The following is a 14443-nucleotide window of genomic DNA, read 5'->3' on the forward strand; positions in this document are numbered from 1 at the left end:
GACCTTTCATTTTGCAGAACTAGTGTCTATGGGATGGTCTCCTTTGAGGCACTTATCACGGTTACTGCCATACATTAACTATGTGATTCTTAATATCCGCCTTCTTCTTGAGTCTGCAAACTCCGTGAGGGAGGAATCTGTGTCTCCTTTTGCTTCCCATTGTATCTGTACCTAGCACAATCCTGGTGGCACAGTCCCTGGTCCTCCAAAAATATTTGTTGAATGAATGAATGAATGAATGAACAAACTGTGCTGGGCCAAACCACCTATGGTTCCCTATCAGAAACCTATATTTAAGATTCTTTACAATGTATGCCCAGCCAACTTTTTCAGCCTTTCCTTCTACTGTTCTTTCTACCACTATTAGAATATTATTGTTTTTGGAAAGGTGACGACATAATTTAACATCCAAACTGGGACATTTTTGAGGGTGAAAGGGGGCACTGTCAATAATTACACCAGGATGACAGGTGTAAACTGGAACTGTACCAGATAACCCAGGATGGATGGCCCCCTCATTATTTAGTGACTTGTTCTCAGACTGCCTCCCCTGCTAGGAATTTTATGCTTCTTGGAGCAGGGACCCTTACATGAAGAAGGTATTCAATAAATATTGCTTGAAATTAATGTATATACAGTAACGACTTGAATGCTAATTTAAGATTTGCTGATGATTCTAGCACGTTTTTCTAAGGTTGAAAGAAACTGATGCCATGTTCTATTTCCCATTTTCCCAAGTATAGTTATGCTCACACTCCAATCTATCAGAGTAATAGTGGGCTACGACCTAATTGCCCTTGTAAGAGACCTGGAACATACAGCCAGAATTGGAGGGAAGTGGAAGTGATCAATTTGCAATCTCGAGAGGGTGAAGGTGTGAAGGAGAGAGTTAGGAATGTTTGGGAGATGCGCATAACCTGCATAGGTGACATCATGCCCGGGAGACCTTTCCCCAGGTGGTTGTACCACTCCCAAGTCCCTAGTCATGCACTGCTTCATAGCTGGTGTCTCACTTTGGTGTTTGGCTTCTTGCTTTCACTCATTAGGGAGCCCTGGAGGAAAGGGTCATGTGCCAGACATGGAGTAAGTCCTCAGTACATTTCTGTTAGTTGCTTGAATTTTGATTGATTGGGAAGGTGTCACACTCATGGGAAAGAAGGCTCATGGGATTCCCTTTGTATATTTGTGATATTTTTTCTAAGTGCCAAAGCAAGAATGCAATTTACACAGGAGTTTTAGCGTTAGTGTTTTGGATAAGAATTGTAGGCATCTGGTTGGACTCCTAAGTTAAAAGAGAACTTAATCATAGAAGTGTTTCATATAGGCTGCATCTTTTAAAAATCTGCGATTATGAATAATACACTAAATTATGTCAGAGGGTTGAGGAGACTTTAAAGATCAGGAAGTCAAGCTCCTTCTTTGGACACATGAGCAAAGTGAAGCCCAGGTGAAGGGGGAGGATAGCTCAGCATCGCCCAGCAAATCAGTGATAGAACAAGTCACTCTCTTTCTGCACCTTGCACTGTGGTCTTACTACTTCATTAAAGTAAAACAAAATTGCCATTTTTAGATACTTACTGCTTTGTATTTAATAGGGAAAAAAACACACTGATAGCTATGTTTATTTCTTTACAATTTTTCCTACAGAGTAAAATATTATACAATAAAATTCTCTGAGAATAACTAGATTGTGCTTAAATTTTTTTGTTTATTTTATTGTAGGTAAGCCTTCCCACTGATCCAAGCTGTGTTGAAGAAATCTTGCGGGTGAGTTTAAACCTTTATTTCTGTGCCTTTTAATAATGAAGCAATCTGTCTGCTTAAGCTGTTTAAAGTAATTACTGTTCTGTTTCCGGGAGTATCATGATGGGCAATCCTCACATTTCACTTCAAAACCCTTCTGCTTATACTTCTTGTCTTGTTTCTTACCTGTCATCTCCCCATTCTCATATCATGTCATGGGGGCCAATTTGCTATCTCCTCAGTGGTCCCAAGGCTCAGGGTGCTGAGGCCTTTCCTAGGGCCTTAGAGGGAACTTAAAATAGAAGGTGCTGGTGGAGACTTAAGATGCATTCACTACCAGGCTAAGGTGCTTTTATATACCTCTCTTCATCTCAACTTCACGATAATCCTAGACGTGGATTTTTTTCTTCCCCTTATATAGACAGAGAATCAGAGGCTCAGAGAAGTTCAAGTGGCTTGCCGAAGTTCACAAAGCCAGTTAGGTATCAGTGCTGGGATTTAAATCCACGCCCGTCCAGCTTCAAAGGCCGTGCTCTTTCCACTACCCCTTGATGCCCCCAGAAAATATAGTAAATTATCTCATTTATTTGCTCAAATAAATAAAATGTGATATCTGTTTCTTCCTTTTTAGTTTTAGTTTTATGTAAGATGCTAGACAAAGGGTCATTTTCCACATTTGGCTTAAAATGGCAAGTGTTAAATTCCTTTGATCTCCTAACCTCACCAAGCTTCAATCCCATTCTCATATCCTTCTGAGTCTTTCTTTTGAGGTCTGGACAGAGACTCACCAACCTTCCTTAGGAAACTTTCCCTGTTCAGGCATCCTACCCTAAATCTTTGCCTTTCTGCTCTTGATAATCTCAAGTCAACTTCACTGCTGCTTCTAGCTACATTGTTGATAGCACATGGTTATGGAGATTGTGGCCTATAATGGGGGGGAAGGGGGGATGTGGGAGGATGGATGGGAGGAGGGGAGGAGAGACTTGAGAATGATTGTAAGTTGGGGGGAAATGTTACTAATGGGAGTGAATTTGTGCATGAGAATGGGACAGAGGCAGCAGAAAGCTGTAAAAGGTGGCAATAACCTCTCCCAAAGTAAACAATGAAAGCGAAAGGAAAAGCCAAAGCCCAGCCAGAAAAATGTATTTCCTCTATCTGGCTGTTGGCATCATAAGGAAATATGGTACAGTCATATGTTGCTTAACGACGGGGACACATTCTGAGAAATGCGTTGTTAGGTGATTTTGTCATGTGAACATCATAGACTGTACTTACACAAGCCTAGATGGTACAGCCTACTACACACCTAGGCTATATGGCACTAATCTTGTGGGACCACCATCGTATATGCAACCTGGTCATTTACTGAAACATCGTTATGCGGTGCGTGACTGTATATGAAGAATAGGAGTAATGGGAGTGAGTTCTAGTCCCAGCTCTACCATTTGTCACTTCTGTGGTTTGGACAGATGAATTCATATTTCTGAATCTCCCTTCCTTGTCTGTAAAAGAGGACAACAATACCTGTCCTAATTCTCTTATAAGCTGCCAAGTGGTGTATAAATGCTCATTATTATGATAAATGATGATCAGTGTGGCCATGAGAAAACCATGCAGGCTTTCCATTGGGGAAAGAAAACAACCTGTGTGCCAGTGAAAATTCTGCACCCCCTTTCCTCACTTGGCAAAGTTACCCCGACTCCCCTTGAGACTACCCCAGTAAGTGCCTTCTTAGCAGCCCAGTGTTCGAAGCAAACCCTGTGAAAATGCAGCTAAAGGAATAATAAAGAGCAGAAAGCTGTTTACCACTGAGTTGACTGGCCACCTGATTTCACCTGTTGTGGATATTTGTGCACCTTTTTCAGCCCAAGAACATTGTTATTGAGTATTAAGAGATGAGACTCTGAATTAGGGATATACTGGCTACTTTTGTAAGACAAGAGCCCAGGAACCCCTCAGTCATCTCTCCCCGGAATCCAAGGGTTGGGGTGGAGGGTGGGCGACTGTTGTGAAATTCACAAGTGTGATGACCCTGGAAACCCAGCCGCTTGCTCGTTCCATTGGGTGGAGATAGGTCAGATACACCAAATACACCAAATCTTTGCTAGCGTGTTGGCTGCCTTCCTTACGGAAAGGTAACACTGACAGAAACTTCTTACTCTAGTCTCCACAGTAGTCTTGCTTTTCCAAATGAAGTCACTGGTCCTTTCTTAACTCCCAAAGGAATGCCAGACCCATTTCAAAATCACTCCCTAATTTGTCAAAATTGGAATTCTCTACTTAGCAGCAGCCTGGCCCTCGTGCCTAGGTGGTTCACATGGTGACTAATGAGGGGCGCGTGGTGAACACCTGTTAGACGCTGGGTACTCCAGTCTGCTGGAGGAGCCACTTAGAAAAACAACAGAATGTCACTTAAACATGGAAAGAAAAGAAGCAGGTTGCCTTAATAAGCTCATAAAAGATAGCACCCTTTGAGAAAATAACAAAAGTCCTTCCGTTGTTCTTGAAAGAGAATCTGGGGAAACGTGTTTTTTTTTTTTTGAAGGGCTATAGATTGTATAGAATTCTGTTTTTTTTTTTTTCAGCAGCACCATTAATGAGTGGGCTTTCCTTTATTGAGGAGTGACATGTTTCATTCCCCATGCTTAGAATAAAAATAAGCTTTCTGAAGTTTATGTCCAAATTTTATGACTAATACTTAAATTTTTATAGACTACCTCACATGGCACAACAGAGTACTTGCTGGACATTTTTGTTATCACACGTTCATGTTCCTGTTGGTGTGAGGGCCTTAGAGCCCCTCGGATGGTTCCACAGTAAGTCTGTTTGTCACCTTCCTCCTCATCTACCTCCTTCTTAGGGGCGAAGTACCTTTTCTCTTTCTTCTCTCCGCCTCTCTCTGACCCTCTCAGTGCTTTATAAGCTAAGCAGAGTCCAGAGTGCGGTCATCTCCTCTCCCTTGCTGAAGTGGAGCTGTGCGGAGGAAGGAGCTCCAGCCCAGGGGTAGGAAGAGCCAGCCTCCTGTTGCTCCTGACATTCCATCACTTCCTAGCTGTGTGGCTTTGCAAGCTCTTCAGCTAGAAAGCAGGAGATCATCACTCACCCTTCCAGCCCACCACTCCTTGCAGTGAAGGAATCTTTCAAGTGTGCACAGTATTTGCATGTGTAACATGGACATAGTCTCTTTGCTCTCCCACTCTCCCACCTCCCCGAGTTCCCCTTTTTTTCCCTCTACAGGCAAACGTGCAAACCCTCGTCTCCCCTTGGGACAGACTTCTTTTATTAACCAAGTACAGCACAACTAGCCTCTCCCCACCCCCAGCCCCTCAGTCCCCAGGCCAGGGAAATACTTTTGCCTAATGCATTTTATTTTGCCCCTCTCTTTTCAAACGCTGTTCAAATTCAAACCAGTTGGCTTTCTTTGCAAGTTCCTCTCACCGTTCTCTGATAATGGGCTCGGCTCCCTTCAGACCAGCACTTCCACTTCTCTTTCTTTGAGCTCCTGGTTCTCACAGCATCCTGTAGCCCACCTCATCTGGTCTTCCAGGGCTGACTTGACCTGATATGGCGACCTTATTTCCCTGTAGCACGTGACTGCCTTTCAAAGTACTTGAACCTCATTATCTTATTTCATAGGAAACATGGTAGTCCCTTATTATTTCAGGAAATTGAGGCCTGGAGACATAAATGACCTGCAACCAAGGGTGAGGCTAGTATATGGCAGAAGCAGAAATAGAACCTGCTCTTCGTTTTGCACGACGCCTGTCAACCACCCTATCGCCAACCTGCAGTGAGTGTCTCTGGATTTAAAAAACAATGCCTCTGATGCTGGCTGAGTTACTTCTAGCAACTTTAACTAAGAATATCAGCCAACCAACATAATTTGAGCAGGTCTTAGGAATTAATTCTGTCTTCCTGCCATTCTTAATATTTTCAAATCTCATTTCAAGTAATAAAATAATAAAAATAACAAATCACTGATACTAGTAAAAGAAATAATAATAGTAATGGGCCACTTAATGTATGCCAGGCAGAGTACTTAGCACATTATGTCATTTACATGTCACAACAACCCTAAAAGATTGTATTATTAGTCACATTTTACATAACAGGAAAGAGTGAAACCCACAGAGGAAGAAATTTGCCCCCAGGTCTCTGACAGCCGTCCTGCTGTCCATTCCTCCTGTTCCTGTTGGCTTCCCTGAATCCATCCTTACTTCACAAGCTCCAGTCTACTTCATGATTAACATTATAATTGCATCAACCAACGATTCATTTCAGCTTCTGTTTTTTCCTTAATTTGTACCAATTCAATTATGCCAAAATAATTTCAAGTAGTTTTTCCAATAAGCCAGAATTCCCCAGCCTACAACACCTTCGCACCAACTGCCCTTATCCTACTAAACAAGCTGCATAAATTCAGATGTCTTTGCTACTTGTCAAGTATATTATTACTTATTATAAATTTTACAAATCAGAAACTTCAAGGCAGCTATCTCCACAGTGCAGCCCAGCCTGTGTCAGCATGCCATTTTTTCTTTAGAGTCAAGCTACTCTCAAGTACAAACAGAAATGAAAAATAATAACAACTCTGGCCCCAGTGATGGCGCTTTGCAGTTACAATTCATCTATCATATGAGGGATTCCTAAGCTGCTCGTATGTAATAATGTGGGCAGCAGCAGCAGCTTCTTTCCTGAGCTCCACGGGGTTTTATGAGTCCTAGAGTAATCATTTCTGGAAGAGTTAAGCCAACGAGAGCAGCATGCACTAAATGCTACGAGCTAAAGACGGATGTTCAGTGATTATTTGTTCTGCAGTCGCATGATTTATTTGTTTCTAGGACGAATTTACTTAAAAATATCAACAAACTATCAATTAAATCCTTTCTAGAGTCACAAATGCAGATATAGCGCTTCTCTTTGATTTGACGCTGAACAGATTGTGTTTCCTAGCAAAGTACCTAGTAGTTGATAATTTCATAGACAAACATCTGTAAGGGTAATTCAATGTTTATGAGGGATGCTGAATTTGCTAGCTAGGATTTAGGGAACTTGATTTGATAAACTGTATCATTTTACAGATTTCTCCCTGCCATATGGATCAGGTTGGTAAACACCGGTATGGGCACCCCTTTTTGATTACAGCATGATCTGTGTTTACAGCATTCTAAATTATGGCAGTTCTACTTATTAGGTCTGTGTTTAAGTTTACAGTTTTAGTGTGGAAAGGACTTACCAAATAATTACAGGACGACCATGTACAGTACTTGCTATTTTTTACTTTTAAAGAGGAAACAAATGAAAAGCGCATCTTAAGAGTGAGAAAAATATGGATCAGAGAACAAAATTGGTCAGACAATTATGTCTGAAAAGAAATTTGATTATATTATCATAACTATGCAGCCATAATCAAGCACCTTTCAGTAGAATTTCTTTGATAAATTTAACCAATAATTAGGCAATTGATTTTATATCCTGCCAAATTAATGTCTAAATAATGTTCAAATTGGAAACGTGCAAACGATTTTCTATATAACTGTCTTAAATACTAATCCTTCTGGAATGTTTCAAAAAGCATCTATCTTATTCTAGTGTGGACTTTTAAAATTATAGTTTCTTGAAGTAGTAATATAGTGTTCCATCCAAGAAAGACAACAATTGCTAAATATAATTTAGACTATAATTAATGTTAGCATTGATGGAGTCAAATAAATGAACTAATTAATGATTGCACCCTCTGCTATTCTGATGAGTAGCTCTTACCTAATGACATTGGGAAATATGTAAATTTGTCAGCAGGTGAAAATACCCTTGACTGGGTAAATTAGGTGGAGTATTACCTTTTCTGAAGCTAATTCAAAGCACTAATGGACTTAATACGTAGCATACATATGTGAGGTGAGCTATTCATGGAACCAAATTAGTCCATAAGAGATATTACCCATTATTTGCCTCCCAGTAATCATTTCCTCTTTTCTCAAACACAAACCAACCCAGAAGAAAGATGCTAAATTTAGTTATAACAACTATTACGTGAACATTGTAGGTAAACCATCCAGTGTGCTTCCAAATGCACTTACAGCCTGTCAAGCCGTTTAAATATTTTCATGCGGAATCTGGGGGTTCGCAGCTAGTATATGATGTGAATTCTAAATGATTATACAGACGTCATTGAGAAAATGAGTAATGTGAGTAACGAGGTGACTGGCCCAGTGAATCATGGGCACCTGTCAAACATGGGACATGTCAGGGAAGAGATGATGTCAAATACCAGTAACTTAGCAACTCAGCATTTAGCTGTCCAGGGAGTGAGCAAGAGTAGCCCCTTTCAAATAGCTGAGTAAATATATGAGTCCCTATATATCTTAGGTGTGCTATAAAAATAAGTCTGTTTTCTTGTCAGCCTGTTTCTTTTTGTGAATATGGTGATTCATTGTTTTCTATTGAATTGAATGAAAGCAGGTGAGAATTTAAGCCACATGTAGAATTTACACCTGCTTTCTGTATCTTGGGTGTACAGAGAGGGTAATGAAACAATGTATTGGTTTTGGTTTGCCAAAAAGCAGTCTAGGCTTATCTGAGTGAAGTAATAGCTTGCAACTGGTGTTTGAGAACCAGCCTTTTTGTCCTGGCTATGCTAGCGGGATTGGGTTGGGGAAGAAAAAGGTAATGCAAGCAAATTGACCATTCCATTTGCATCTGTGTAAAGGGAAAACTAGTGTCCCTGGAAAACACATCGAGAAAGTGGCTTCTCAGAATCAATTTGGCAGACATCTTCCAGTTTTGAAATGAAAGGATGAAGCAAGCCTTGTTAATCACCTTCTCTTGTTATTCACCAAAAGCATTATGGAGAATGAGAAAAAGAATAATAAACTCCCTAATTGATCTAACCAAAAGACATCCATAGGCCTAAATCACAATTTTTCTTGTGAAGGTCAAACAGGGAAAAATCCAAGAGGTGGTTTCCACGGTCATGGATCTGGGGCATAGCTGATGAAGCACTGAGTTTCAGGATAAGCGGCACACCGTGAAAAGCAAAAACATTGGAATAATGGGAATGGGTGTGAAGGTTTGTGATGGCAGCTTCCATGGTCCAAGTCTGGGATATACATATCTTGAGAAGTGGGAAAGGCAGGATTGATTGAGAAATTACATAACTAATCCGCATTTGTGGAAAGTACTTTGTGGCTGAGGCAAGGTGGAAGAGTAAGACGCTGCTGTGTGAGCAGCCTGCAGGGCTGATGTCTCTTGATAAGACAGAAGTAAAGGCCAAAGCATTCAGTCACACACCCTGGTGTTCAGAAGAGAATTCCTGCTTGTCTGGGATTAAGCCGTAGCCTCCATTGCCACAAAAACATCCTGCAAATAACTGTCCAGGAAGAACTCTTATCAGTATAAAATTAGTAATAATCAAAAAAGGAATCACTATAAAAGCAAAAATACAAAAAAAAAAGCATACAAAAAATGTAGCAGAAAAAAATGTCGCTACGGAATAAATTAAAGCTATGACCAACATAGTGGCATGAATTGTTAAAAAATGAAGCAATGTTATCGAAAAAACATTAGCCAAACAGTGATACAAGAGCTTAAAGATGCTATTTAAAAAGTAGATAAATCAAGAACTGCAAAGTAATAAATTATGAACAGAAAATCATTAGAATTAGCACATTTAAGATCTCTTTTTTCCTAAATAAAAGAGTAACAGCAATAAACAGATAATTTGTTAGGTAACCTTATCAAGAAAAAAAAGATAAAAAAAAAATACAAAAAAATGAGGAATAATAAAGAGAAGCAACCTCTCAGATACAGAGAAAATTAAAATAATCATAAGTGGCAATCTACTCACCTCTGTACAGATAAATGTAGGCATCTAGATGAGATGGACAACTTTTGTAGTGAAATATAATTAACTGAAACTGATTCCAGAAGAGGGAAAATCTAAACAGACTTATCACCATCAATGAAATGGAGACTGGTCCCACCCATTAATGAAATAATCAGTCCCAGATGATATTTCATGGAGAAATTCAACCAAACCATTGAGGAATAATACAGCTCAACTATTCCAGAACATAGAAAAAGAAGAAAAATTTGCAAAGTATTTTTTTAGAAAACCCAAACTGGCACATAATATTGATCCAAAATCTGACAAAAACAGCACACAAAAAATAAAATTATGGAATAATATAACATGAATAATCATGCAAATTTCTACAATGAAATACTAACAGAATCAGGCAGAACTTTAAAGGATATGCACCATGACTGAGTTTTATTCCAGGAATGTGAAGCTGGGTAAATGTTAAGAAATCCATTAATATAATGCCTTTTATGAATAGAATAAGAAAGAAAAAACTACAGAATCATCTTCATAGCTACTAAAAGACACTTGACAAAACTCAACATTCATTCTTGATAAAATAGAAATAGATGGAAACATCCAATAGAAATAGATGGAAACATCCTTAATGCAATAAAATATATCCATCTCAACTCAAAAACCGGTGTCATACTTCAGAGGGAAACTCTAGAAGCATTCCCATTATGGTCAAGAAAAAAGACTATATGTTCTTTATTGCCATTATTATTTAATATTACTCTGGAGGTTAGCCAAGGCAATTAAACAAACTAAAGAAATAAGAGGTATTGAAATGGAGAGAATGTGTAAGGTAATTATTCTTTGTAGATTATATATATATTGTCTTCCTAAAAACCCCAAGAAAATTAACCAAAAACACTATTATGAACAATACAGCAATTCAGCAAAGTTTCAATGTGCAAAATAAATATATAGAATTAATCTTTATATGTAAAGTAACCAACTGTAAGATATAATGGGCAAAAAGACTCCATTTATATCTTATTAATTCATTTAACAAGAAATGTGCCAGAATTATATGAACACACTAAATCACTACTAGAGATGCCAAAGAATATTTAAACATGTGGAAAGGCATACCATTCTTGGATAGGAAGATGATATCACAAATATTTCTATTCTCCCTAAGTTAATCTTGGATCTTTACCTCACACCATACAACAATATTATTTCCAGATGTGTTAAAGATTAAAAACAAAAAGCTAAAATATTAGAAGTAAATATGGGAGAATTTTATTTTTTTTTTAATTTCCAGCACTAGTTTCCTAATGAGCCGGCAGGGGTAGGAGGCATTCAGGGGAAAATTCAGAGGTTTGAGGAGATTAGAGAAGGTTTGAAATAGTCGTTGAAAGGGAGAGAGAGGGCTCTCTAAGGAATACACTAAGATTATGAGGCAATGTCAAGAAGCCAGGTGATATTGAAGACATAAAATTTATACTGGTTCCAGTCTGTAGATTGTGTAATTTTCTCCAGCAGTGCTTAGTTCATTACCCAGAGACCACTGACTAATGAGTCAAGGGCAGCCTGGAGGCCTCAAGGGGTTGAATAAATTGCCCAAGTCATATAATCATACAACTACAAAGCAGTTGAAACAGGATTGGAACTCAGGTTGGCCTGAGTTGAGTGTACACACTAATAATATCAGTTACATAGCAAGATTTTGCACCTGGCACTGTTCTAAGGATTACATATGTAGTAACTCATATAATCACCATACCAGTGATAGGAAGCAAGTACTATTATCATTCCCCCAATACAGATAATGAAATGGAAGTACTTTGAGTTTAAGTGACTTTCCAAGTTCAACAGCTAACCAGAGCCAGAGCCAGGATCTCAACACAGGCAGTCTGGCTTCAGAGTCCATGCTGTTAACCATTGTGCATTCTGCCTTTCACCATGAGGGTACGAGGCAGAAGAAGTAGGTTTTAAGTGATTACTGCAGGGCTCAGCCCCTGACCCAGTGGATAACAACGAAGCTAGAAGGGATTGCTAATACCACCATGTGTCAGAATCAGGAAAACAGCTTACCAGATGGATCGAATCTAATAAAATGAAGTTTCATAGGAATATAACTATATGGTAGTGCATTTGAGTCCACCCATGTTTAGAGTAGACAAGAAAAAGTTTAGCAATAACATACATTGCTTCCCAAAAATATATTAGTAGAAGACAAATATCTAGAGCAGGGATTGGCAAACTTTTCCTGTAAAGGGCTAGATTGTAAATATATTTGTCTTCTGAGGCCATTTGGTCTCTGTCAGAACTCTGTTGTTTTAGCATGAAAGCATCCATAGACAATATGTTAAAGAATGCTTGAGACTATGTTCCAATAAAACTTTATTTAAAAAAACAAGCAGCGAGCCAGATTTGGCCTGTGAGATTAAGTTTGCTGACTCCTGGTCTAGAACACCTAGAACTACGAAGGGGATAGAATCCCTCTTGCTCTGTTTTACTTAGACCACACTTGGCTTGTGGTATCGATTTCTGGCCGGCACAGTTTTAAAAAAGTACATTCAGTAAGATTTATTTATTTACTTTTTTTAGTTATAGTTCTATGAGTTTTAACATATGCATAGATTCCTGTAATCTCTACCTTTAACAGAATGCAAAACAATCCAATATCCCAAAGTATTCCCTCATATTACCCTTCTGCAGTCAGACTCTCCTCCCCACCCTCAGCCCATAGCAACCACTGATCTGTTCTCTGTCCCTACAGTGTTACCTTTTCCAGAATGTCATATCAACAGAATCATACAGTGTGTGATCTTTCCATACTGATTCTTTCACTCAGCATATGCCTTTGAAATCTATTCAGGTCGTTGCATGTAGCAATAATTTATTCCTTTCTATTGCTGAGTAACATTCCATTACATGGATGTACCACAATTTGTTTATCCATTCACCCATTGAAGAACCTTTGGGTTCTTTCTAGCTTTTTGGTGATTATGAATAATGTTGCTATGAATAATCATGTACAGATTTTTGTGTGAACAATATGTTTTCACTTATCTGGGGTATATACCTAGGAGTGGGATTGCTGGGTCAAGTGTATGTTTAACCTTATTAAAAAAGTGCTGAATTGTTTTCCAGAGTGGCTGTACCATTTTGCATTCACACCAGCAATATATGAAAGACCCAGTTGTTCAGATCCTTGCTAGCACTTGATCTTATTGATATTTTTTATTTAAGCCTTTCTAATAGGTGTGTAGTGGTATATCATTGTGGTTTTAAATTGCATTTCCCAAATGGCTAGTGATGTTGAGCATTTTTTCATATGCTTATTTTCATTTTTGTGTATCTTCTTTGACGAAATGTCCATTAAAATCTTTTGCCCATTTTTAAAATCAGGTTATTTGTTACCTTATTGCTGAATTTTGAGAGTTCTTTATATATACTGGGTATAAATCTTTGCTCAGATATGTAATTTGCAAATATTTTCTCCCAGACTGTGGCTTGGATTGTTTTCACTTCCTAGATGGTGTCCTTCTGAGAGCAAAAGTCTTTTATTCGATGAAGTCAAATTTATCATTTTTTCCTTTTATGGATTGTGATTTTGGGTCAAGTCTAAGAACTTGTTGTCTAACCTAAGGTCATAAAAATTTTCTCCTATGTTTTGTTTTGAACTTTATAGTTTTATGTTTTACATTTAGGTCTTTGATTCGTTTTGAATTAATTTGGGTATATGGTGTGAGGTGTAGGTTGAAGCTTTATTGTAGGTGAAGGTTCATTGTGTTCCTTCATTTGTTGAAAAGACTATCTTTCTCTATTGAATTTATTTTGCATTTTTATAAAATGTAGGTTGACTTTATTTATGTGGGTCTATTTCTGGCCTCTGTAGTCTGTTCCATTGGTCCATGTCCTTGTCCTTTCACCAATACCATAACGTCTTGAATACTGTAGCTTTATAGTAAGTCTTAAAATAGGATAATGTGAATCCTCCAACTTTGTTCTTTTTCTAAAATTGTTTGGCTATTCTAGTTCCCTTTCCTTTCCATATGACTTTTAGAAACATGTTATCTATATTTACAAAGACTCCTGCTTGAATGCTGGTTAGTATTACATTACATCTATAGATCAATTTGGGGAGAATTGACACTTGTACCTTGCTGCATTTTTCAATTCATGAACACAGTGTGCCTCTCCATTTTTTTAGGTTGGCCACCCTGTTTTTATTTCATTTATTTTATTATTTTATTTTTTTGGTGAGGAAGATTAGCCCTGAGTTGACATCTATTGCCAATCCTCCTCTTTTTGCTGAGGAAGATTGACCCTGGGCTAACATCTGTGCCCATCTTCCTCTCCTTTATATGTCGGACGCCTGCCACAGCATGGCTTGACAAGCAGTGCATAGGTCCGTGCCCGGGATCAGAACTTGTGAACCCCAGGCCACTGAAGTGGAGAACGGGGACTTAACCACTACACCACCAGGCCGGCTCCCACCACCCTGTTTTTAGAGGGACATTGATAATCTGTCATTCCACTTTGAAGAGTCCATGCTATGGAAGAAATCCAAACCCCTAGAAAAACTATATGAACAAAATTATTCATTACAACATTATTTGTAATAGCAAAAAAAGCTACTCTATATCCAACAATAGGGGAATAGTTAAGCAAATTCTGATTTATACACTCAGAAAAATAATCGGTCATTAAAAGGATGGTTTGAAGATGATGTAGCGACATGGAAAAAAACTTATGATATAATGTGAAGTGGAATAACCAGAATATAACATTTTATGTGCTTAATTTTTATAGCTATGTAAAAATATGAATAAAAAGAAACTAAAGGAAAATATTCTGAAATAATAGTTCTTATTTTGT

General features: G+C 38.3%; 1 protein-coding gene across 4 annotated transcripts in view; it reads left to right on the forward strand.

The window, feature by feature from the left end:
- AFF2 (ALF transcription elongation factor 2) overlaps nucleotides 1-14443 on the forward strand; it is a 470917-nt gene that overhangs the window by 287220 nt on the left and 169254 nt on the right. For all 4 annotated transcript variants that reach the window (XM_058534870.1, XM_058534867.1, XM_058534866.1 and 1 more), the window contains exon 4: nucleotides 1723-1767. In XM_058534870.1, the coding sequence (XP_058390853.1) occupies nucleotides 1723-1767 (45 nt within the window). The remainder of the gene's footprint in view (nucleotides 1-1722; nucleotides 1768-14443) is intronic.

Source organism: Diceros bicornis, chromosome X, assembly GCF_020826845.1.
Source record: "Diceros bicornis minor isolate mBicDic1 chromosome X, mDicBic1.mat.cur, whole genome shotgun sequence".
Taxonomy (NCBI): Eukaryota; Metazoa; Chordata; class Mammalia; order Perissodactyla; family Rhinocerotidae; genus Diceros; species Diceros bicornis.